Source organism: Agelaius phoeniceus, chromosome 8, assembly GCF_051311805.1.
Source record: "Agelaius phoeniceus isolate bAgePho1 chromosome 8, bAgePho1.hap1, whole genome shotgun sequence".
NCBI lineage: Eukaryota > Metazoa > Chordata > Aves > Passeriformes > Icteridae > Agelaius > Agelaius phoeniceus.
Window position 1 is genome coordinate 16,175,161 of NC_135272.1, and position 26,524 is coordinate 16,201,684.

General features: G+C 47.5%; 1 protein-coding gene across 12 annotated transcripts; it reads left to right on the forward strand.

Annotated features, from left to right (window-relative positions):
• The first annotated feature begins 519 nt into the window (after positions 1 to 519).
• LHX9 (LIM homeobox 9) lies at positions 520 to 26,367 on the forward strand. Of its 12 annotated transcripts, XM_077182086.1 has the most exons (9): positions 520 to 657; positions 5,058 to 5,464; positions 6,712 to 6,809; positions 7,068 to 7,185; positions 12,664 to 12,782; positions 14,473 to 14,675; positions 15,434 to 15,789; positions 21,008 to 21,210; positions 22,369 to 25,175. In XM_077182086.1, exons 2-9 carry the CDS (start codon positions 5,341 to 5,343, stop codon positions 22,624 to 22,626), a joined length of 1,479 nt encoding a protein of 492 aa, XP_077038201.1. In that variant the 5' UTR covers positions 520 to 657; positions 5,058 to 5,340; the 3' UTR covers positions 22,627 to 25,175. The 12 variants fall into 12 exon arrangements, with proteins under 12 accessions (XP_077038201.1, XP_077038202.1, XP_077038199.1 ...); XM_077182087.1 differs by lacking the exons at positions 520 to 657; positions 5,058 to 5,464; positions 22,369 to 25,175 and adding exons at positions 5,496 to 5,768; positions 25,684 to 26,367; XM_077182084.1 differs by lacking the exons at positions 520 to 657; positions 5,058 to 5,464 and adding an exon at positions 5,496 to 5,768.
• Positions 26,368 to 26,524: the final 157 nt, after the last annotated feature.

Here is a 26,524-nt window from a genome sequence, read left to right on the forward strand (position 1 = left end):
GAAAAAGCAGTAAAAAGAGTCAAATACTTTCTGGTATGAAAGTATTTCTGCCTGAAATGTTTTACAAGTAAAATTCGAGGAGCTGAAATTTGGAAAGAGAAGAGGAACTAGTGTTAGCGGGGGGACAAGGTCCCAAGTTAAAGGGGTGGGAATGTCCCGTGGTTCCCGGCGAAACGAGCGCTGCTGTGGCCGCCCCACAGCCCCGCTGCTCCCCGGGCCCACGGGCCGTCCCCGTCCCGCCGCACCGACGGCTCGGGCTCGCCGGGGCACTGCGAGGTGTCCTCAGGGGACGGGGGCAACGGCGAGGCTGTGGCTGCACTCAAACGTTACCTTAGAGCTGCCGCAATCGCTTCTGTAACCTGTCCCCGTCCACCGATTTGCCAAGTCTTTGTGAATACCAGACTATATCTGTATAAACGCATTTAATCACGAATCACCAAACAAGCGTGTTTCGTTTAAGCGCTTAAAAGAGGACAAAATCAAACTCGCTTGCAATATGAAACCTGAAAGAGCTGAAGGCTCCAGAGAGCCGAGGTTGGTTGCTTTTGCTTTCAGGCTGGCCAGCAGAGCGCAATGGATGCAGTTTCTGGGGCTGTGGTGCTCTCCGAAGTTGCCCGCTTGCAGAGGGGTGACTGCTGCGGCTCTGCGTGCAGACACGTGAGTAAGAAACCTCTCGGCATCAGCTTGTGTGTTGTCTCCGCGACTTAGTAAAATTATTTATGCTGGGGTAGTAAGAGTTGGCAACCCATCTTATGTGTTTTACCGTGACTTTAAATGAGTCAAGGACGTTTTAAGTCCAGGGAAGATCGCTAACAGATTTTCTTGGTTAAAATATTGCAGCATTTCCCATTAGCGTTATCTCCTGGAAATAGCATTAAGAGCACTACACAGCAACTATGTAATTGACTGTCGTTTTATAGAAGTTCTATTTCCCTTGGCAAGTCCATCACGTTTAGGAAGAGAACCCGTGCCAGAATGCCTGTTTCCTTCCAGCTTTCATTAAAAAAAAAAAAAAAAAAAAAAAAAAAAAAAAAAAAAAGCGAAAAAAACGCCAAAAAACAAACCACATCCCCCCCCCCCCCAAAAAAAGAACCGGAAAAAAACCCACACCACCACGCCAAATCAACAACAAGATGACAAGATACAAGGGACCAAGATTCGTTGTGTCCAATGTAGTTCAGCTTTTCAGCACTGTGTTTCAAACTTGAGGAACAATGTTTTGTGATAGAGTAGAGTAGTTATGGGATAGATAAGTGGCAGAGGATGCTGGACTCGGTGGAAGAGTGGATTATATTCATGAAGCAACAGGATCTGGTACTCCAGCTAATGAGAAATGGCAGCTTGTATTTTGTACATCCGAGAAAGAGGCCTCCTGAGGGAGCAAACAGTGAGAGTTGTGCTGCTTTCACAAGACCGAGGCCACAATAACCCAGTGGCCAAGCTCTGTTCCTCCTCCAGGGTGTGCCTGAACCTTCACCTGGGTACCACATGAGGTGTGGTATCTATGGCTATACCACGGTACATTTAACCTGCAGATCACACTTGGAAACGGTTGAAAGAGTGGGTGAAAGTATGTGACAGGCAGCTCGAATATGCACGGTTTGGTCCTGGATCCGGTTTTGGGTTTGGCTTTTCAAAGTTTGTGTTGCAGACCGAGTGGCAGCAGTGACTCGATTTTTTGATGAATTCCCCTTTGGTACTTCTCTAAGGAGACTTGTCAGGAGGCAAGGCTTCGGGGAAATATAATTTCAAATGGTTGGGACCAATTTACAGGCAACAGCAAGAGACTGGGATCATCTCGTCCTTCCTTGTGCCCCCAGTGTTGGTCTGTACCCTGAAATGAGCAATTTTTGGAGCACTGGTATGCAGAGCATTTTTGCAGTTACACACAAAATAAAGGGATTTAAGAACAAAAGATTGTTCTGGACAGTCAAACTGGAATGAGTTGGAAGGATACATTTAGGAAGTGGTTTCTTGGACACTAATTAGGACCATTTGCTTGGGGTTGCCATTATTATCCTTTAAGACTGGAGGGCACGATAGATCAAATGATTTATATATCATTAACAATTCTTGTTAACCATAAACAGGGTTGGGCTTTTCCATACTGATTACCAAGTAATGCAATAAGGACTTGTTTTATTTCTTCTGCAGTGTCCATATGAGCAAGCTAATGTGAAAATGAGTCCAAAAAGAAGCGTTTCCACTATTTTTTCTTCTTTTCTTCTTCTTTTCTTTTCTTTTTTTTTTTTAATATAAATGACTATTAGCTTTCTTCATTCTGTGAGAGTGGCTGCGAAACTGAAGCCCATAATCTCTTTGTGGCTTCCACTGCTGGGTTAGTAGCATTTGCTGTACCTGATCCTGGTTCCCAGTGAATGTGTTTTAATTGTCATAAACCACAAACTGAACCATATGCTAACGTGTATTTTCAACAGCGCATCAGTGAATCCCTTTCACTTTCTTTTGTGCTACAAGTAACGGGCTACAATCCCATAATACAATTAATTTCCCTTTAAAAGAAACTAAGAAATGAAGCATATGCCATCTGTAAATCCCACAGGTGTATCTAACATTACTTTTGTAAGCAACATGATGGCCAAAAATCGTTGATACCCAGGAGTGTGAACAGTTGAGAGGTGAGGGCAGCCGGGACAGACAACATTGTGTGTTGTGCTGGGTGTTGTGCGCTGTGTTGCTGTGTGCTGTGGAGTGTGGTGTTTGCTGTGTATTGCTGTGTGCTCTGTGTGCTCTGTGAGTGCTCTGTGTGCTGTGATGTGTGTTTCTGTGCTCTGCGTTCTCTGTGGTGTGTGTTGCTGTGTTCTGTGTGCTCTCTGTTCTGTGTGCTGTGCTGTGTGTTCTGTGTGCTCTGTGTGGGTGTGTGTTTCTGTGCTGTGTGTTCTGTGTGCTCTGTGTGTGTTTCTGTGCTCTGTGCTGTGTGCTCTGTGTGCTCTGTGTGCTCTGTGTGCTCTGTGTGCTCTGTGTGTGCTGTGAGCACGGCCGGGGCCGGCTGTCGCTCCTCACCGGCACAGGCGGATGCCCGGGCTGGCGGAGCGCTCCCGCCGCGTACCGGGAAAATCCGCCCTTTGGGATAAGCCCATCCCCTTCGGCTGCTCCGGAGGATGCTCCGACGCCTCTGCACAGCGAGCTCGGCCATGCCCAGGCACCAGAGCGGGTCCGGCCGCGGAGCCCTCCCGAGGGGAGGCGGGGAAGCCGCCGCCGGGCCGGGCCGGGCTGCGCGGGTCCGCCGCGGGTCTCCGCGCCCTGCGGCCCCGGGGGATGATCCCGCCGCCCTGGGGCAGGGCCGAAGCGGCTCCCTGACACACTTGCTACAGGATTAAATCCCCGGCACTGAGGTGGGGGATGGGAGAAAGAAAGGCTCCACAGAATCGCCTGGGTTCCTGAATAATTTAAATTCTTTGTATTTGATTGAACATCGGTCTGTTTGGCATCCAAGTTCGTAAAACCTTAGAAAGACAAAAGAATTCGGTTTGCAAACATAATACGAAGTGTAAAGCACACCGCAGATATTCATGAGCACCCAGGAGGTACTGAGCACTCCTGTACATTCGAGGCCCTTGCCAGGAGCTCCCACATCTTTGTTTCATTAACACGGAGCCCTCCTTTATTTCCTGCTAAAGTCACCGACATCCGGACCGCTGTATTTATTGTCTCGCACGACTTCTCCCACAGATCTTCATTAAGGCTGAATGGCACTCACACAACATGTTCTATCATAGTGTCGATGAATTGCTGCGCCTAGAAAACACTAAATGAATCCCCAGCCCAAAAAGTATTCCTGAGATGAGGCTGGTCCGCTGTCCCCGCAGAGCCCTCTGCCAGCGGGGTGACTGGCAGGCCCTGGTGGCCTTCGGGACATCCCGGTGCCTCGCAGCAGCTCCATGATGGACCTTGGCTGGGAGGGATTTGGGTTACCCAGAGGGAATGAAGTAAATGGAAATAGGAGGGGGTTTTTTTGTTTTGGTTTGGGTTTTTTTTTTGTTGTTGTTGTTTTGGTTTTTTTTTGTTTTTTTTTGTTTTTCTTTCTTTTTGGTGCTTTCAAATGAAACAGTTTCATTTAGATGGGAAGCTATTGCCAGTTTCCTGGTGTCCCATTTTGATCCCTCCTCAGCTTGGGTTGAACGAAATGTCTTGAAACCTATTAAAAAAAAAAAGTAAAAATGCTTGTACAGGCTTCCAGATGCTAAGATTTAGATCATTTGAACGTCAGCGCAGCCTTCTGGTAACAAAAAACATCGAAATGGATTTCATTTGTGTGTTAACATCCGTCAGATGGGAGAGTAGCACAGTTTAGAGCTAAAGTCTGTTTTCATGGTTTTAGCAACTGGGTCCACATGAACATCTCGTCTGGCAAGTCAATAGGTTGAAGCTACACTGAACAGACCGAGTCCAAATATCTGAAATGACTCGGAATGGTTGTGCTAACAAATACTGATGTAATGTATGAGGCTATTACTGCTGTTTATATAGATTCGCGTGGGCATGCAAATAGGTGGAGAGGGGGGTCGGTCATTGCGGGGAGAGACCGCTCTGGAGGGACCGAGCGGGCTGCGCGCCCCGCAGCAGCGGGCGGGACCCGGGCCCGCGCCGCGGTACCGCCCGTGGCTCCGCGTTCCGTGCGCAGCATCCGAGCATCGGTGCGGGTCGCTGAGCGAGCGCCGGCCCCGCAGCGTGCCGGGTCCTGTCCCGGCTGTCCGTGCTGCGTGAGGAATTGGTAACGCACGGGCCGGTGCTGCTGCCGCGGCAGCAGTCATGAAATAAAACATTACATTAGTTAGGCACGACGCAGCAGGTGGCTTATTATGAGCCTTGCATATTCCTCTGCCTCCTGCTCCCATCAGAGCGCTGGTAATTGGGGGAAAAATACATATATTTTAGGCGATTTAGAGAGTAAGAGGAGGAATGGGGCAGAGTCTGCGGCTGGGGCGTCCAGCGGGCCGGAGCCGGAGCCGGGCTGGGCTTCTCCCTCAAAGTCGCAGCGACAACAACCGTGGTGATTATGATACTAATAATTCTTATTGTTGTACCTTGGGCAGATGGCGGCTGCTCTCTCAGGGAGGTTAAGAAGACAGCAAGTCCCATGAAGGCCGCTCTATCCCTGCGCGCTCAGCCGCTTCCCGGCACGCACAGACAGACGGATTCAGCTACCCCTGCCTCGGAGCTGCTCCCGCTTTTGCTCGGGATGTCTTTAAACTTCCTGGTCGCCAGCGGATTTAACGAAACCTTATTCTAAAAGCTCTCGCCATCCGAACCACGGGAGCAAGACGGGTTTGCAGTGGCCCCGGAGCTGGCACAGCAAGACCTGCGTGATGAAAGCTCATGGTCCCTGCCCTAAATCCACTCCTCCTGCAGAGACATACTAGGTTTTTAGGTTCTCCACCAGAAGTACCCACACAAACACACACACACGCCCCTGACCCACGTCCCTGGCCGGTTTCTCCAGGTGAGCCGCTGCTGTTGCGTGGGATGCGCCCTTTGCTGCCCGCCCGCGCTCACGGGGACCACGGGCATGACCCGCCGCGGCGCCCGGGCTGCCCACGCTCCCCACGCTCCCCAGCCCTGCCCGCGGGAGGGCGGGCGCGGGGCCTCCCCCCGCCGGCCGGGACGGAGCCGGGGCGGGGAGAGATGCTCCCGGTGCCACCGTGCTGCTCCCCGGCTGCTGCCGAGCTACCGGCCCGCCGGCAGAGCCGGAGCAGACCGGGACCCGCCGCTCTGCCCAGAGCGCACGGCCGGACCCCCACCCGCCGGTGCGCACCCCGGCGGGAAGCCGAGCCCGCCCCGCTTCCTCCGCTCGCCGCCGGGGCTCCGCTGGCAAACTCCAAGGAAGATCATTAGCATCCCTTGCCTTTTTTTTTTTTTTTTTTTTTTTTTTTTTTTTTTTTTTTTCCAGATAGATTACCAAGCTGGCCACGTAGACCCGAGGGTCACATGGCTCAGGGGAGAAGGACAGAAACTGTCGCAGGAGTTAAGAGGAACGGGCAAACAAAGCCAAAGCGAGAAGTCATCTCGTGTGGCTGCTGCAGAAACAGCTCCCCGGCCCCAGGGTCCTCGCAGTGAGCTCCCTCCTGCGAGAGCCGCTCCGCCAGGGCCGGCGGGAGGCGCGGCCGCAGCCCGGCCGGGAGCCGGGTCCTGCCTCCCCGCCGGCTCCCCGCTTCCCCCTGGGAGGAAGTACGAGAAATGACTCCCGACTCTATATTCTTCTATTGTTTTGAGCCGGTGGATCAATTGTCATCAGTACTGTCACCTAAGAAGCAATGATTCCGATTCATCTTGGCATCTGATTTTATTCTAATGGGTTAAATTGGGTTCACTTTTACAATTATCCCAGGTTTGACTGCGTAGTATTGCATGACAACTCACAGTTTCATCGGGTTTGGCAAAGCGAGGTTGCTCCATGAATCCGTATATCATATCACATCAGATCAGGCTGAAGTTTGCTGTTTAGCGACTCCATTTGAGAGGCTTTTTATGAAAGTGGGAAGGGTTGATGCAGTCCATGGTTGGTTCAATGCGATTTGAAAAAAAAATGTGGAGAGATGGCAATAACCCGGGGTTTGCTGCTCAGCTGTGAATAAGCACAGAACGAAAAAAACGACGTGATGGGGAAGCGCTCAGCTCGCTACAATATTTTTAACAGGCTCTCGGTCCTCGCCTTTTTTTAATTTCCTAATATGTTCTTTGCTTTATTAGTTTTATTTACAACCAGCTCCCCATTAACACCTCACCTGATTACTGAGGAGCTGAGACAGCTAATCAAGAAAATCCAGCAAACCAGCCAAAATCGAGAGGTGGGATTTATTTTTTTGCTTTCATTCAGGCTTCTTCTTTATTTATTTGTTTTGTTTTCAGAAATATTTCGAAACAAACAGTAAATAAAAGGCAGGTATTAGTGCATATTGGCGAAAGGTCAGAGGTTAGAAATTCACGTCAGTTCTGTATCAGAGGCTATGCAGAGGGCGGGAAGAGAGAGGGAGAGAAGGGAGGAAAAAAAAATCTTTCCACCAAGCAGCTTGTTTATTTTAATTAACATAGGGATCCTCTGCTAGGAGCAAGGAACAACCTCCATCTACTGGCTAGATCATTGCGTCTCTTCTCCATTCAAAACCCATCCCTCATCACTCATTAAGGAGGGTACATTTTGGAAGAAGCTTCTAAGGTCTCAAGGTAAGCTCCTGCATGAGTCTTTGCTAGCAATGCAGCTATTTGGACCTCACGGATGTAATTTGCAGGGTGTTTCTTTGGCGTCGTTGTGTTGTTTGTTTGGTTGGGATTTTTTTAACAACACAGAACGGTACTTTCCCCAGGTGTATTCGCAGATAACATTTCATGCATCTATGTTTTAATCTAGAAAAATAGCTCAGCTTGGGAAGCCTGAGCCTTTCAGCTCAATTAAAAAAAAATGCCCCTTCTTTTGTGCTTCTTTTATTTTTTTCTTTTTTAATGGAATGGCTTCTTTCACCTGTCTGTAATCCAGTCTGTAAGGGATTCCTTTTCAAAAGCAGCAAAATATGATAATTTCCAATGGCTTAATTACAAGCGGAGTGCAAATACGATTACAGCTAATACCAGACAACTATGGAGCTGACAGTGCTGAGGTCCTGGGCGGTGAACAGTTTCATGTTAGACAATAATCTGCCTCTCCTGCTTTCTTCTGGCTGTGTGATCACTTGTTTGTGGTCAGTCACAGCGCTTGGCTATGGAAGATAGGTGTTTGGGATTACTGTGCAAAGCACCTAGTTGTTTCTTATTTAAATATCATCTCCCTAAGCAGATGAATACGTGTCTTAATTGACATGTTTTCAGATTACCGGGAGCTACAGCACATTGGAGGTTTGGGGAGTTTTAATCCGATGCCGGTTACGGTTAAAGGCACCCTGCGCTTGTGTCCCTGGCAGCGCCAGCCCCGCGCAGCCCGGCAGGGGAGGAGAGGGGCTGGTGCCCGAGCCTGGCTGCCATGCACCGGCTTTAACGCGTCCCTAGCGCAGCAGCGATCCGAAAGTTGCTTTACAGAGCACTCGAGAGGACTCAAGGGAGGAGAAAGATGGTGATGGTAAAATACGTTGTATCTGACTCCGAAGTGGAATTTTAAATAATGTATTTTAAAATAAAAAATAATTTTAAAAATTGAGATAAAATAAACCGCAACCTATTTGAATACTGAAAACTATATTAGCTACATTTGGTGCCACAACCAAGAGATGTAATTCTATTCAGATTTCCCTTCTTTGTGTCTAGATTGGTTGCAGTGCCCGCGGACTTTACAAACAGATGAGACTGATCATTAATAGCACTGCGCTCCACCACAAGCTCGTAGAGCAGAAAATAGCGTTAGGATTTAAAAATAGACCTGGCTTTAACCACCCGACTTGCAGGCAGCAGGATCGTAATCCTGTTGCTGTTATTAATACGCGCTTTAAATTTCTGGAAATGATTAAACTGGAAGTGTCTTGAAAAGTTCAGGTGCTGACGGAGAGGGTGTGAAGCCCTGGTGCCCTGCGGGGCGGGAGGCGGCTGGCCCGGGCAGTGCCCCGCGCCTGCAGCCGGACACGCCACGGCCTCAAATGCGGCAGGCGAAATCCAAACCGCTTCTCCTCAAAGAACACCTCCTCCTCCTCCCCACCCCCACCCCCCGCCTGAACACCCTCCCCCTTCTCCTAATTATTGTTGGTCAATTATTAATTTGCATATAGACCTTGTCCTAAATCCTCCGAACTAAACGCGAGATGGTTCACGCTGCGATGGGCTTTAGCCCGTAGCCCGTGGCCAGGGAGAGCGCGGGCTCGGTGGCGGAGCGGATGGCAGGGACCGCACGCTGAAACCTTCCCAGGGCACACGATAATTGCGGAGGTGGAAGGGGCTCCAGCAGCGCCCGCGAAGCTGCGGGCAGGGCTGCAGCCGGCCAGAGGGATGTCCGGGAGCTCTCCAGCCCGGTGTGGGCAGGCAAACGCTGTACCTGTGGAAACCTCCACAGCGATGTATCCCCCGTCCTCCCCATCAGCTCCCCGTTAGCTCGGGGAGTTCGGGTAGAGCCTTACAGAAAGGAAAAGACCGAGAGCGCCTATCACGTTACTAAAATATTCTGAATATTGCACATCAGAAATTCTTTCTCAAATGCTACGGCAAAAAGAGATAAAAGAGCCCTGCGATGAGAAACTGTCGTTCACAGGAAAAGTGCTAATGCCGATGGATTCATGAGGGGCAGGCTCGTAGATTTGGATTTTAGGTTCCCTGTCGTGTTCTTTGTGAGCTCTTCTCTCCCCCACCCCCCAAGCAAACCAGCAAAACTGTACGGAATCCCTCGTGCTATAATGGCAAGCTCTCGCTACCAGCCTGCCTTAGAGCAGAGGAGCTCCAGTTCACAGCGAGGAATGAGATCTCAGGAACATTGAAATAGATTTACCTTGATCTCCTACAGGCCTTTTGGAAACGGAGAAGTCACGTTTGATGCTAGCAACAAACTTTTAGTGTCCCTTTAGGTAAGAAGTGGTCTGCCAGCATTAGGATGTTAATCAGAAAACGCCTTGGAAACCCCTGGCCTCCTTTACTGGAGCAGCAGTAGCTAGTAGCGTATCCTTAACCGTACCTGATGGAGCAGAAAGAAAGGACCCTCTAATTAATTAAGTGTGTCTAACCGGAGGAGGCTCAGTCATTTCTGAGTTTTGTTATGAGTTTGCCCAATTACTCCTAACGGCGCCGTCGAGCTAAGGTAGAGACGGGAATTTAGCAAGCAATATTTTCCGTGTCTCTGCCTTGGATGCTTTGACGCCGCACCTGCAGAGCGTTTCGGTGAACCCGAGACAGCAAACGCGAGATAAGTGGGGGGAGAGGGCAGCGGTGCCCGCACCCGAGGCACCCGAGGCGGGGGCACACCCTGCTCGGGGGGCACAGGATCCCCGCTTTAGCTTCCGATGGGACTGGGCCCAGCGGCAGCCGGGGGCTTGCCCCAGACCCCTCCCCGCTCTCGGCGGGCACGATGAGTGCTCAGCCCGGCAGGGACACGGTCACAGCGGGACGGCGGCGGCGCTTCCGAGAGGGCTCTGAGGGGCCGGCCCGGGCGGGCGGGGGTCGGCGAGGGTCCTGCCTGGCACACGCCGCGGTGTCTTTGGCAACCCGAACGCCACAGGAAATGCAGACCATTTCCAGGAGAGCACATGCAACGTGAAACAGGGGCAGAGTGAGTTACCCCGACAACAGAACTGGAGGAGAATACAGAAAAATTTCCTTCGAAGGGGAAAACACCCAGAACAAACCCTGAACGTGCTTGTGGAGCGCAAAGACTATATTGCAACGATTAGAAACAAACTCGTCTCTAAGGGAGATGTTTTGACCTCTGTCGACAGCCATCGCTGCGATTCCCCGAGCCAGGCGGGCGCAGGCCGGCGGTACCTGCCGGGCGCGGGGCGAGCGGGGCGAACCCTCCCGCACAGGGGTTCGTCCCCGCCCGCAGCGCCGCCGCCCCTCCCTTCCCTTCTCTTCGCTTCCCTTCCCTTCCCTCCTCCCGGGCCGCTCGACAAAGCCGCCGGCCCCGCAGCAGGGCTGGCCCGGGCCCCGCAGCCCCGCGGGGGTGCGGCCGCGCTCCCTTTGCCCGGCGGGGCCACAGGGAAGCACCTCCGCCTGTCTCCCCGGGCAGCCGGGGCGTCGCGGAGCGGCGGCGGGAAGGAGGAGGAGGATTGGGGATCCCGAGCGAATAGCTCCTGTATCCCGGATTGAATCACCTTGTTTATTTTTCCTGATGTCTTATTGTGCTAATTGACTTGTTTTCTCCAAGGAAAGCCTATCTTTTCCTCCTCCTTCCCCACACACACAGATACTTTTTTTCTTCCAGTCCGGGAGTGCTCTGCAGAAGACTACGGCTTCTGGAGGGATCTGCCCTTTTCAAGGGAGATTCCCTCAGCCCTTTTTGAGACTCGTTGGTTTTATAGCTATTACTCTCTTATTAAAACACACACATATATACAACACATTGATTCCCATCCAAAAGGGCTAATTACATTACTTACAGTAAATAGCAGCCCTGCTGTCCAGGGTCTAGTGTGCCAACAGAGAAAAAAAATCCCGGCTTATTTCACTTGATTGACTTCATCTTTGTGTGAAATTGTGTTTTATGAGCTGTATTCTGGCACTCGGAGGAATGTAACAACATTCAATCTGCAAATAACATTAATTTTAGCTACTTATGGGAAAGAGAGGGGAGGAAACTTGCTGCCTGAATCTTGGGTTACATGGAAGAGGTGACTCGAGGAGCCCCTGAGGATGTCTCTGGGATGCTTTGGAAAGGAAGTGGGGGCTGGGGTACTTCTTTCACTAGTCGCGCTAGGGTTTGGTGTGGAGTGTTCCCCAGGGAGCAGGGAGCGCAGGACTGCCGCCAGGAAGATCCTTCAGTAGGGATCGAGGTGTCAGGAAACAGCCAGCAGCTGTTTCAGGGAAAGGCAAGGAAGAGTGGTGTGAAAAGTAAGTAGGAAAACCGGGAACGGAGGGGAGGGAGAGCAGACAGAGAGATTAGCCTGGAAGGAATGTATCGCCTGGTCCCCTGCACACAATGATCGCTCGCAGCCCGCGGCCGGGGAGCGGGCGAGGGGAGAGGGTCCTGCTAGGGCGTCCCCGGCCGGCCGGGACCGGCCCCGCGGAGAGGCCGCATCCTGCTGCGGATACGGGCGGGGGCACCGCGGGGCAGCAGGGCGGGCAGCGCCCCGGGAAGCGCTCGAACTGCCCGGGCCGCCCCTGTTCCGCGGCTCCCCCCAAGCTCAGCGCCCCTCGGCGGGCCCGGGGCGCGGGGAGCGCTGCGGCCGCTCCGGCCCGGCTCGGCTCGGCTGCCCGGCACCGGCGCTCCTCTCCCTTCTCCCGCTCCCGCGGCGGAGCCAGGCACGGCGGGGCCAGCCCGAGCGGCCGCCGAACGGAGGTTCCCGCGGCGCGGCCCGGGGGGAGCGGGGCCCCGGGGGGGAGAGCGGGCCACCCTGCCCCTCGCCAGGCGCCGTCGCCGCCAACTCCCGGGACTCCGTGTTTGGGGGAGGTAATAAATCCCACCCCACCCACAGCCCCGACCGTAATGTTTGTCACTGCTTGCCCATCACTAGGGGTTGAGAGGAGTATGACAGGTCTTTGTTGTCTGAATAAAAATCAGTGGCAGCTCAAGGGAGAGAACTCCTCCTACTAAATTATCAAAAATGGGCTGGCTTTAGTCTCTTAACAAATTGGACAGAGCTCCGGAAAGCAGCAGTCCCAAATCCAACCTACAGGCACTGGGAACTTTAAAGCAACCAGGGACTGCTGAAAATAGCACTTCTTTTTGCTTTCTTTGTATTCAAAACTATATCCTTTCCCGACTGATTCTACTGCCCCAGGTCCAAGTCTCTCCAGTCAGAAGCCCCCAGCTCTCCAGAACAGTAACAGATCCTTTAGCTAGCTTTTATTATTTTATTTTTTAAACTAATTATTATTACATTTTCTCCCCCTTGTTTGTTTTCTGCACATCTTCAGGAAGCCCTCAGTGCTTGCGCAAAGAGAAGCTCCTATTTGCAACCTCCCTCCCTGCGCTGTGCGCCTCGGTGTAAACATTTTGGATGATCTAAAGACTCTGGGGTCTGTATATGGAAATAGTGGGGTGCAGAGCAGAAGAAAATACTTGTCCTTTCCGTCCCCCAGCCATGCTTTTCCACGGGATCTCCGGAGGCCACATCCAAGGAATCATGGAAGAGATGGAGAGGCGATCCAAGACCGAGTCCCGCCTGGCCAAAGGGGGACAGATGAACGGCCGAGATACGGTAAGAATGGAGCTGGCGCTCTGTGCAAGGGAATCCCTGCAAGCATGGACCCGCATCGGGACAGACCCTGACTTTGGGGAAGAGAAAGATGCTGCTTCCCTCTGTCCCTTCCCTGCCACCCCTTGCTTGTGGAATCCCTTCCGACACTCCCTGTAAACCCACCCGTACCGCTGGGTGCTGTGCTGGCCAGGCTCGGTTGTACATTTGTCTAATCCATGTCGCTGCGTGTGCTCTCTGGATTAGCGGGGAATCTGTTCCAAACCGTAGCAGGGACGGGGTTTCAGCCCTTGCGGCGGAGCAGCCTTTTGCCCCCGCGGCTGCCTGCGGCCGCTCTGCCCCTGCGAGCAGAGCTGCAGTTGGAGCTCCCGAGGTGTGCTTTATTTTTATTCTGCGCTTCTGGCACCTCCTAAATTAAACCTCAAACCGCGACTACTTACTTTTCGTAACTGTCTTTGGTTTGAAGTGTGTGATTGATACAGAGGCACTGCTCTCTCTGAGTGTTTTGCCGGCCGACTACTTTGCTTAGAAAGTAACATCTCCTCTTTACTTAGTCAAAAGGACAAAAGTTTTCGGATATATACTAAGGGATGGCGGAGAAATCGAGTGTCACGCTGTGCTTTGTGCAAAGCGAGATCTCCCTTTCTCCAACTTGTAGGGCTTCCGCCGATCGCGCACAAGGCTCTGCACACAAAGTAACGGCCTGGAAAACTGCTTTAAGGTTTTGGGACAGAGGGTCCTTTACCCCCTCTCTTAAATAAACTCATGCTTTGTTACATGAGGATTTGCAATGTAAATTTAACTCATCTTTGCATTGCTAAAAAGAAAAGGGAGCGAGGAACACAACTTCCAAAGATTGAAAAACGAATCAGAGTTACCACTTTAAAACAGTTGAGACATTAGAACAAGATGTTTGGGATTTTTTTCCCCTGTAACTTTATCAGCAAAGGCTGCCCCAAGTTTCACGGCCGAGCTTTTGTCTCCGCCGTCCCTCCATCTCCCTTTGTCCCGACCGGCACTCCTCGTGGGGAGCAGATCAATGGGAACTCGCAGAAGTTTACGGAGAAAAAGATACTGGTTTGAGCTGAAACCAGCCCGTGCCACCGCTCTGCCCACGGCCCTGGCCGGGCTGGTGAGCGTTCATACTCGCTGCTCTTTACACTATCCACCTGTCTGCTTTCTCTTACTCCTGTTTTAAAAGGCCTATCTTTAGAGACGCGGTTGCGGCTCGTTTAAATACGGGTGAAAATTTGCCATAGAATGAGTACAAGCCTGAACCCTCTGCCATAAACTTTAGGAACAGCAAACCGGTATTTTTCTACTTTAAAACGCTGTTCCTGTGAAGTGCTTTAAGATTACAACGCTAAAAAAACGGGGAAGCCTCAGACTTTAAGTTCAGAACCTCAGAAAAGAATGGGCTCTGCTTTTCCTACTGCGGCCTAATCCGTTGCTTTCACGTATTGAAATGACACGAGATCGTAAGGAGAGGTTTACTGTGAATCACGGTAAACACTTTACTAGCGGGGATGGTCCCGGTTCTCCCTTAAACTTCCCGCCGGGAGCCAGGAGTTTGGTCCCAGAGAGCCGTGCCTTTGTACGAGCCCCGGGCCCTGCGCAGGACCCGTCCCCAGCCCGGCCTGCCTGCCTGCCTTTCTCTCCCTGTCTCATCCCTTGTGGTGTGGTTGTTTTGCAGAACATGCCCCCCATGAGCCCCGAGAAGCCTGCTTTGTGTGCTGGTTGTGGAGGGAAGATCTCAGACAGATATTACCTGCTGGCTGTTGACAAACAATGGCACCTCAGGTGTCTTAAGTGCTGTGAATGTAAACTGGCTTTGGAGTCAGAACTCACCTGCTTTGCCAAGGACGGCAGTATTTACTGCAAGGAGGATTACTACAGGTACAGCAATCAGTCCTCATGGGTTCAAAACACATCCCCTCAAAAGGCACTGTGAACAGAAACGCTCTTTTCTCCACACGGGCTTTCAAAGGTAGCTTTTCGCAGTCAGCGATTCCTTAATCCTTAGTTCCCTCAGAAAAGTCTCGCACGTTTCCAAACTGAACGGGCCGTCAGGGCCCGCGCTGACTGAGCATGTGTGGCGGTGCACAAACAGGCGAAGGCTCTCCCGCTGCTCGGCGGTTTCCCTCCGTAAAGACCCGACCGAAATTCCCCTCCGGGCGCAGCTGGCCGGTTTTCCCGAGGCCGGAGCCCGCCGCCCCGCCCAGCCCCGCGGTCGGGCCCGGGGAGCGGGCCCCGCTGGTCCGTGTGTGTTAGAGCTGTCCCGCTGGCCAGCGCCCCGCGGTTCTCCTCGTCTTGACAGGAGCGCCAGGAGAGCGGAGCCCTATTCCCCCCGCTCCGGCCCGCCTGGCCCCGTGCGCACGGGCAGCGGCAGCGCCTTCGCCAAAGTCCGGGGAGAACGGGTCAGCTCGGCGGGGAGGGCGAGCCGCTCCCCTGGGACCTCGGGGCCGGTTCCCTGAGGCTGTCCCGACACCAGACGGGCCAGGGGCCACAGCCGGTGTCACGGGCCGTCCTGGGGCCGGGGGACGCGACTCTGTCGGGGACAGGCTCCCTCACGTGGCGGGGAGGGAAGGCGGGAGGCACCGGGGCAAGTCTGCCTTCGCCGTTCTAGTTGATGCCCACTTTTCTGTTTCCTTCAGAAGGTTCTCCGTGCAGAGATGTGCCCGCTGCCACCTTGGGATCTCAGCCTCTGAAATGGTCATGAGAGCCAGGGAATCGGTTTATCACCTGAGCTGCTTCACCTGCACCACCTGCAACAAGACTCTGACCACGGGCGATCACTTTGGCATGAAGGACAACCTGGTTTACTGCAGGGCCCACTTCGAGTCCCTTTTGCAAGGAGAATACCCCCCTCAGCTGAGCTACACCGAGCTGGCTGCCAAGAGCGGAGGGCTGGCCCTGCCTTACTTCAACGGCACTGGCACGGTCCAGAAGGGGAGGCCCAGGAAACGAAAGAGCCCTGCCTTGGGAGTGGACATCGTCAGCTACAACTCAGGTGGGAAACACATGCCGAGTCTGCCTCCCGCTCCCCCGAACAGAGCGTTCTCGGGCTTCCCCTTAGCGTGAATAACTCAGCCAGGCCAAATCTTGCTTAACCATTGGAAAATCAAACAAACAGCCCTCTGAGGGTTGGAGCATTTGCAGGAAAGCTAACAGCAGCCCTCCTCAAAGGCTGTCTTTGCCTATTAATGTCAAACACCCAAACTTAGCCACTTCCCAGGGTAAAGACAAAAAAAAAAAAAAAAAAAAAAAAAAAAAAAGAAAAAAAAAAAAGAAAAAAAAAAACCCCACAAAACCAAAAAACCCAAACCAACCCCAAAACCACAAAAACCACATAGCTTTCTCTGCTGGAATCTCAGAGATGCAGTTATCATTATTCATATTTGATTAGCTAAAAATATTCACCACTTAAACCTCAAATTAGGAGTAACTAAATGAATCAGAAAAACTAGAATAAAAGTTATAGTATATGGTTCCTACAACACCAATGTAGTATGCATATAACTCAATTTATATATTGAATTTATAGTGATTAATTCTTCAGGCTGAATAATTCTGTTTTACTGACACATAAATGATCAAACTGTACAAGAGATCAACGAATAAATGTTGTTTCCTGTACTAAACCCTAACAAATGTAATTAAGGAGAATGATTTCTGTTCTCTCAACAGTAGGAAAGGAACAAGTGTGGCCCTGTATTAAATATCCTCTATAACTCCAGTCACTTGAGTACCCAAATCGTGTATAAACAGTGCTAGTGGCCAGAGGTACAGGAGTTTCAGGTATGACCAAGCAGTTGAGGCAGAGCTTCATTAGATTAAGGACGAAAGCAGGAAGGGTAAATACGAATTGGCAAACTCCCGACTCCAAAATCGTTTTGGGGAACCTTAAGCTTCCCATGGACGGTAACGGAGGAAAGAAAGCCGTGGGAAGCAGGAGTGATGCAAGGTGTGCTTCCCCATGGAGCCGGGGGCTCCGGGCCCAGGGCTGCGGACCGCTGGCCCCACCGGGGAGCCGGGAGAGGGGTCAGGGCCTCCCTTCCGACAGTCGCGGGTCGGTAACAGTGCCCCGCTCTCGGCCCGGAGCTCTCTCTCCTGCACCAAGTTCAACCCGCTGCCACTGAGATCCATAAGGAACCTTCCACCGCCCCGCTGCCCTCGCCACCCCTCCCCCGGCACCTCCTCTGGGGCCGCTCGTGAAACGGCCTTTAGCTGGGAACCAGGGGGCTCTGCAAGGCGATTTCATCTCCTCTGATGCGTAGACCTTGGAGCCAGGGTAATCACTGCGCTAATTGTTCCTTGTTAATTGAAGATGACATTGGAATCCCTGGCTACGGAGCGGCTTCCAATCAATCCTGAAAGCTGCTAAAGAAAAGGGAACCTGTAGCGCAGCCAGGATTCATTCAGCCCCAGCTTCCAATGGTGGATTTCCCGTGTGCCCGCTCTCCGCTCTGGTCTCTATCCCTGGTCCACACAGCATCACCCTATTCCTCAGATTTCTAAAGGGAAATAATCCTAGGGACAATTTAGCGCTAAAATTAGAATCAGAAGTTATGGTAAAATGAAGAGTTGTGGATGTGATAAAGCTCCCCTTAAACTTCAGATCAGGACTCGAGAGAGACATTATTTGCGAATGCTAACATAATCTTTGTGTGCTGGTCTTAAAACTTCCCTTCTTTTCAACAACGGGCCATATAAGATGTACCACTGACTCCAAATCAGATGAAAAAGCACCACCCATTATGAAAACACAGCTCATTGCATTCAGAACTCACAGAATCCTCCGGGCAATGGAGAGAAAAAAGAACAAACCAAAACAAATCAACAAACGCTCTGATGCTTTGGACTCAGGGTAGATGGCTGAGAAATCCCTTCTGTTAGGGCCGTGATTTTATTCTTTTTTATAAGCATTATCTAGCTATGTCCAGGGTTGACACATGGTCTCGAGAAAGTTTGCAGCCAAACCGTGCATCCGGTGCAAACGGCTCCAGACCATTGACCCACTGCGGCCCAAATCCAGGAGGAGGAAAGCGAATCTGGAACAGCTACGAAATGAGTTGCAGTAGATGAAGCCGCTTCTTGAGAGAAAAAAAAGTCTCTAACTAATTGGCAGCCACTTCCCTACACACATTTTTCGTTCTCTGCCCTGTGACTCAGTAACTGCTCTTGCACGTAATCATTTACAAAGGGCAAGCAGTCCGCAGAATTCAATGTCGGATGCGCGGCTGCCGCCTTCCGAGGGAGCAGCGGGCCCCGCAGCCGCCGGCGGTGTCCGGGCCGTGTGGCGGTGCGCCGCCCTGTCCCTGCGGGGATGGGGACAGCCACGGGCAGGGGCACAGCCCTGCCCCGCACACCGCCCCGAGCGCACCGAGCCGGACACCGCCGCGCCCGCAGCCGCGCCCGCAGCTCCTCACCCGGGCACTCCGGGGCTGGGGGCACCGCGGCCGTGACCTCCCCAGTGAGCCCAGTTCCCTCCCAAACAGTCCCAGCCGCGGTGTCCATACCATTGCCAAGCCATTATGGAAAACGACCCCGAGCTTTAAAAACGAAACTCCGATGGAGCCAACAGTTTCACCCAGCTGAGCATGAGCATGTGTGCATTCACAGCCATCCAGCAGGCCCTGGCTTAGATTTGTGTGCACATTATGTTACAAGGCAGCTGAGCCCTGGTCCAGAATGGAAAATCAGACTCTGCTGCAGAATCTACAACAGCTTTCCTATTCTGCATTTTGTTTGCTAGTTTAATTTCTTTTTCACAGCCCCTCAGTTGTAAAGTGGAAACACAACAATAAATAACTCAAAATGTTATGAGGTAGAAATCACTCATACTTGCAAGCTGTCTGGAATTAATGTGAAAAATGGAAGAAACTATTCAAAAGTACTTAAAACACTCAAGGCTTTCTCTATATTACATCTTATATCATATAATTAATATATATTTTAAGGGAAACTGTGTTGACTTAGAGCTTAGAGGATATGGAAATAAGATGGTGAAGAAGATTTCCTTAGGAAAATATTTTACACATCTGTTCCTCAAAGAGCTATTTACTTTATTTCATTATGTGTGTGTGTGTGTGTGTGTGTGTGTGTGTGTGTGAAAAACTATGAAGAGTTCACTTAAAGAATTCTTGGCAATAAGAATCAAACTGTTCTAGCTCTTTTGAAAGCAGAAATTAAACAACCCTCCAATCCTGCAGCAAAGAAATGAGCAGTGTCTTGCCTGACTTTGTGCTTTCCCTTAGTTCTCCAGGAGATAGTTTAAGACTCTGCTCTAGGATGTGGCCAAACCACACAACACTGTATAAAACAGAGTGAGCTATGATCATTGTATAAACCAGGATTGTCTGAAGATACTTGGAGCCCTCTTCTCATTTTCTCTTGAAAATAAAAACCAAAATAAAGTAGACCACCTACAAAAAGAAAAAGAAAAAGAAGACAAAAGAGTACAGAAACAAAGGCAGTAAGCAAGACAGAGGAGCCTGAGGAAGTTTGTGTTGATGCTAAAAGCCTGAGTGGCCCAAGGAAAACAACACAAACAAGAGATTTGCAACTCTGAAGTAAAACCTGAGGATTGAATTCTGGTACTCTGATTTATGTCAGCTCATAAGTTACAGCCCACGCAGTTTGACTGAAGGCAATGTGATTGCTTGTGAAAACAAGTAGTAAATACAATCCAAATCTGGTCTGAAATTGTTTTTAAGGCAACTTTCAACTCCTGGTCTTTTCAGAAGTGTCATCTTACTTTGTTTGAAAGTACAGATACACTTCTTACCAAGACTAGGAGGAAAGCTAGCTATAATTAAATATTCACCTGATTTTCTGTCAAAGTGTTGTCTTACCAGCATCTGTTCATGTTGACTTGCCTTATAATTCAAAAGAGAAAACACCTTCAAGAAGCTTTTTATTTTCTTGTGGTTTCAAGTTGCTTTGCCTCTGTTTTCAGCACTGCTGACATCAGTCTCTCTGTATTGTGTGCCTTCCCTCTTTCTCTTCTCTCTCTCTTTCTCTAAATTAGGAATGGGGATCAGCTAGGCCTTGCAAATAATCCAGTAACTATTGGAAAGCAGTTCAAAAATCAAAATGAGCAACTAATGAAACTGTCTAATTTGCAGACATTCTGAAACATTTTTAATTAGCTCTTCTTTAATTAATATTTCCTGCTATGATGACACCATTAATTTTCTTCTGTGTGACTGAACTATCTTTATAAAATGAGATCCTAGAAATTGCTAACACTTTTGTTTAAGCTGAAAAGAAAAGCACAGATGCACTTTTTACTTTTCTTTTTGCTAATGCTGTAATTTCTTTCTCCAATATGAAGTAATGATGCCACCATCTCCAAAGAGCTGCAACCCTTGTGTACAATTCACACCCAAAAATGTGTAATCTGAAACAAACTTATCTGTCATAGACACTTCGAAAATACTGAATCAGGAAAAAAAGAGAAACTCTTCAAGTTTTGAGCTCCTAGCTGCTTGCTTGTAGAAATATCCTAAACCAGCACTAACTAAGACCTACTGCTGATTGGGATTGGGGGTCTGAATCAAGTCTTGATGCAACTGCTTCCTGGATATGTTTTATGGATGAAGGGCTTCAAGCAGTTCATATAAACTCCCAGGCAGAGTCCAAAAGCATTCATTTTATCAGCGAGAAACTCAGCTTTCTTGATGAACTGTCATAACAAACTTCCCTGCTGTACATCTCTTTTTATAGGTGCTTGTGGTTTGGGGGAAAAGCTCAGGAACATTCAAAATGCTGGTTTGACCTTAACTCTTCTCTCAAGCTAAGAATGTTTCAATGAGTAAGATTTCAAAATCTGAATGAGATTTCAAATGACTCGAGTGCCCAAAGCAAAACCATCACCGCAGGGAAAAGACTTGTTTGAAATAAATACCAAAGGAGAGAGAACTTTCAAAGTCTTCCCTCAGTAGGTACAGGCCTGGGGGACATAGGATAAGTATAGGAAATGACAATATTCTGGATCACTTTTGGTCTCATCAATTATCACATCTGTACATTGTACCTTGTACTATCTTAGTCCTTCCTTCCTTCCTTCCTTCCTTCCTTCCTTCCTTCCTTCCTGCCTTCCTGCCTTCCTGCCTTCCTGCCTTCCTTCCCGCCTTCCCTCCTGTTACTCAAGATTTTTGCCTTGATTAATTTATCCTACATGATGCATGGCACTAACTCCTTTTTCCACTTTGTTTATTTGACAGGTTGTAATGAGAATGAGGCAGATCACCTGGACAGAGACCAGCAGCCTTATCCCCCATCCCAGAAAACAAAGCGCATGCGTACCTCCTTCAAACACCACCAGCTTCGTACCATGAAGTCCTACTTTGCTATCAACCACAACCCAGATGCCAAGGACCTCAAGCAGCTTGCCCAGAAAACAGGCCTGACCAAGAGAGTTCTGCAGGTAAGAAGCCACATGATAGGCTTGACAGAATTTTCCCCTGCTAGTGAATAGCCTTTCCCTTATATGTAACTATAGCAATGTATGTAGAAATACTTCTGCTGGGTGTGTCCCTAGTGGGTGTGCAGGGGGGTATGGTGTTACGTGGCAGAAGTGCCAAATGTGTGTGCCTTATTGCCCCGAGGCAGCCAAACACCAAACTGTGGTTTGTGATTAGCTGCATCCTCACCATGAAGAGAATGTCTTCAGAGTCCACCCACCCAGTAGAACTCCCGGGGTGCGTGGTCTCTTCTGTGGTGACTGCACTAAGGATAGAGGTGGCAAATCTACTCATTTTATGGGTGAAGCCTTTGGGCTCCTCTGAAGGAGTTAATGTGGCCCCTCAGTAAGCAGATCCCTGATGTGTTTGAAGTAAACTTTGACCAATATGATCCTCCAGGACCAGCTGGCTCCCCCTCCCAATGCTTGTTAGATGACTGCTTTCCTTAAGGGCCTGCATAGTCAAAAGTCCCTGTGAAGGACAGCCTAGGAAATTATGTTAAAAATCCCTATATGGTCTGTGATAGCTCAGTGAAGTTTAAACGAGGTGTGTATTACATGCAGAGTGCCAAAGAAGGGCAGTGAGTGAGGTAGAAGGAGAATCTATTAGCGGCAATTCCCGTCCGTATTACATGTCACCTCAAACACTGCCAGTGAACCTTACAGAACAGAAAGACTAGATGACCCATATCAACAATCTGTAAGACAGGGACGGTGTAATTACCCCTCCTTCCTCTCCAGCCTTTTCAAATAATCAAGGCAAGCTTTCAGCCTTGGCAAAAATCTGCTCACTCACTCTTTGCTTCAGTCTTTGTGTGTCCTGACCTCAAAGCTACCCAACTCAAGAAACACTATGTGGCCATCAAGAGAGTTGCTCTCTTTGGGTAAGTGAGCAAGCAGATTTTTCTCGAGGCTGCTCTCTGAGGGCTGTAAGCACCTGTAGCACTGGGCCTGTACACAGAGAGTCAGTACCACCAGTAGCAAGAAAAGCTATAGAATGACTTAGGTGATGTGCCACACAAAATCAAACATCAAAAATGAATTTAAAAAGCGAGAACAAAGACAAAAATAAACAAAGCAAAACAAGCATCGGTAAAGAAATCCATTGGGATTGGTTTGCAGGTTTGGTTTCAAAACGCAAGAGCCAAATTCAGAAGGAACCTTTTGCGGCAGGAGAATGGGGGTGTCGATAAAGCTGATGGCACCTCGCTCCCGGCACCGCCCTCAGCAGACAGCGGCGCACTCACTCCACCCGGCACTGCGACCACTTTAACAGACCTGACCAATCCCACTATCACTGTAGTGACATCAGTGACCTCTAACTTGGACAGCCACGAATCCGGGAGCCCCTCACAAACTACCTTAACGAACCTTTTCTAACAGTTCCTTTTTTTTTTTTAAATTCTTACTCTTCATTATAATTATTATTATTATTATAATTATTATTATTATAATTATTATTATTTTCAAGCCTTTTAAAAAAACAAACAAACAAACCCACAAAATATTTGGGAAAATAAACAGCTTGATGTGTAGCATCTGCAGCCACCTGGCAAATGAGTTTGAAGTAATATGTTGCTATAATATATGAACATTTATTGTTGGTAAATTGTACTCAAATTCTTTAAATTTATCAAATGACTGAAGACAAGGTGATGAATCATTCTAATAAGTGCCTCTTAAAATTGTATGTTACTTATTTCCAGAACCTTGAAAAAAATTGATTGTTTCCCCCCAAAAAAAGAAGATTCTATTCCTCCCTGATAACCAGATAAAAAACATTTTAATTATAGCCAAAAGAATGCTGCTTCAGGATTGTATGTTCACTTACAGCATTTAAGAACCCCAAATTCAATTTTATTTTCATAATGCATCCAAAAGTTTTGTACTATTTATTTTTAAATGTTGGAAAATAAATACAAAGTGAATTAGAGTAATCATGGAAACAGTCAGACTGGAAGTACCAGTGCTCTTTACTAATGCAGTAGTCACAAGCTGCTCCTCCCTGAGCACTGGGGAGTCTCACTGGGATAGCTAAATTCTCCTCTGCCAGTTCTGCACCCAGCTGGGATGTCCTTGGCCACCACTGAAAGCCATTCCTGATGGAGGACTTGGAGAGAGACCCAGAGATGAGAGCACGTGTGGGTGAGGATGGCAGGACCAGGCCGTTGGTCTCCAAATTTGTGCCCCACATTAAGGAGGCAAGATCTGGAAAAAACCCTCCAGAGTGAACTCACTCCTATAGGAATGTCATTAAAGTAACAATAGCAGAGTAACAATGCAAGTGGAGAGTCCTACAGATCTGAAATGCTGCCTAGGGAGGGGTTTTAATTTTTGTCTGTCAAGCAGCTCTGAAATTTTGGAATTAAAAAAGATAAAAATTGCAGTTGGCGATGTGGCTTCGATGCCGTACCTCCAAAACAAACAAGAGGTTGCCCAGTTACTTTAGGGAGCACAAAAATAATTTTCAAAAAGGTGTATGCATGTGTACTATTCAAATGAACTTTTGACAAATCCTACCTTTTTTTTTTTTTCAGGGAAATGGAAATAAGCAAAATATAATTTATTAAGATGTTTAAGGAAAAAAAAATTCAGTACAATTTATTCATTACTATTTTGAATTTTCTTTAGATGTTTCCTGAGATTGTATCAGACACTTTGTTTAACACAGGAACTTAAAATCTTTAGTTAATTAATATCTCTAACATATACTTTAACTTTTTAAACTTTGTATAAAAGAAAAAAATGTTGGCAAAAATCACACAAAACCAGGAATTGGCAGTGAATAACTTCAAAGCCGATAAACTCAGAAGCCTTGTGGATGCTGATCTGAATACATTTCTTAGTTTACAATAGTGATCTTTCTTTTTTTAGTTTTATTTAAGCTAAAAGTCTGAATGGTCTGGGCAGTGGTGAATGTTCATTTGTATCCTTTTATTGTAGTTGAACACCAATTAGATTGTGGAGAGTCTCAGAAAAAAAACCGAACAAAAACCAGTCAAGATCTATGTCTTGCTTTTAGTGGATTGTTAAGAATAACTTTGCACATATACCCCACTTTTTAGACACCATCAAATCTCTTTTTGGTGGTCAAAGTGGCTATTTAATATATTTTAAAGGTGTCCTTTTTGGCTGTATAAATGTGTGGTTACATATTGACAGTTCACTGCCCACATTAAAGTGCATTATTGTAATTTTTGCTCAGGGTTTTTAGAAAATTAGCACAGAAAAGTAGCTTATTTTTAAAAAAGATGACGGAAGAGATGTTAACACTGTAATAGAAGAAAGGTGTGTTTGCCATTATATATTTAGCAAGTATGGTTATCATCTTCTACGGATATTGAATCTTGACTTTTCCTATTTCTATTACCTTATGGGCATTTACCACTAACCAGACCAAAAGACCTTGGTAAGGCTGAGATCTTTATTAATACACTTTTACAGGTAAAAATATTGATACTTATAAATTTTGTTCTTTGACAGAACAATATATGGTACTAGAGATCTACTTTATTAAGTAGACTAATTAAAACTCAGTTCTACTATGTGCCTTATGATATACCTTGGGAGTAAGTTTGTGAAAAATCAGGATATATGTGTTGTTTGTTAAATTAACTGTTTTAAGCCCTTTTGACACCTCACTAGTTTTGTACTGTTTTACCTCTTATTTCTGAAACTCTTTTTATGGTGTATCCTGTTAGAGGGGACAAACATGTCATAGAAAGCAGTTGTGCACTCTTTCAGATATAGTTGATAAATCCAATAATCTTATATATTGAGCTTCGTGTTTATAGTACAGTAAGTGGTCTAGCAAAATTGTCCATGTTTCTTTGTTTATTGATAAATGCATTGTATAGAAACTATTTCCCCTAAATATTTATGGACCAAACAATTGTGATATATCCTATTAAATTTGTGTGAATAAACCATTTTGAATCTAAGGAGTTTTATTTCCCATCAGTTTTTGTTGGGGTTTTCTTTGGTTGGGGTTTTTTGTTTTGTTTCTTTTTTTAAAATTTAAGGTCTACATGTACCCGTCTGTCTCTTTGCTTTTACAGTACCTATGAACAATTGGTATTAAACACAGAAACACAGCCTTTTAAATATTTTAAAGTACAGTTCCTTCTTAGGTTTTCAATTTCTTCATATTCAATGTATATGCTACTGCTGGTACAATTTAGATTTTAGCCTTTTAACCTCCTTTTTTGAACATGCAAAGTAATGCCCCACTGATTTGATACTGAAACCCTGTCTTAGCCCTCTAAAAGAGCCAGAAAACTAGGAGCTAAAGTAATTGCATGACAAATATAACCTAAATAGTATGATGAAATGAATCAAGATTTAATGCTAGGTATATTGAGCACAAAATAGAATTGCAGACCCCGAAAAGCCAGGTTGCTCTGTAGTTTAATAAATTGTCACTATGATTTCTTTCAGGGAGAACAAATCATGGGGCATTACAGCCAAACATCCCGACGTTTGAAAATTCCCTAAAGTATTAAAAGAAGGGGAAAAGTTTGATCGGAAATCCACTGCAGTGAAGACAAAGACAATATTAGGTTATGATAATCATACATTTAAAAATCTATTGAGCCAAAAATAAAAACAAAAGACTCGATGTCATTTCCTGAATGTTAACAAAACATACGTTATTTTATGGTGTCTAATTAACAGAACTGAAGGCTTCAACAAATTGTGTGGTATCAAAAACAAATTTAGAGAACCTATGTGTAAAACCAGAGCAACCTGGCAGCAATCTACCCAGCCCATATTCGAAGAAACCTTTTCTTTTTTTAAAAAAAAAATCACATTTGTCAAGCACAAGTACTTGTAAAATAAAATCTGAGTGCATTCATTCCACTTGCTTGCTAATGTGTACTAGTCATATCTGTTAAATGGATTTTTGTAAATTCAAGGAGAACTTTTCACTCATCCGAGATCATAGGAATCAAAACCCAGTAACTTTAGTACTATTGTTTCAGAATTAATTTTTTTAAAATGAGACAACTCTGCATGCACTTTTCCATCTGTCACATATAGTGTACATTTCTGTATGATGAATTTCTCTTTGATGTTTCTTGTATAATACCTTTCATTAATAAACATTTTATTTGATGCAAACATAGTTAACTTTATGTAAACACATAGCTAATTGTTCCCACTAACTTAAACTTTTCTTTTGAAAGGAAGCAGTACAGTGCAGTTCCAATATGCTATATATATATATATATATATATATATATATCTAAAATCAAAAAGAATGAGGTAGCAATACTAT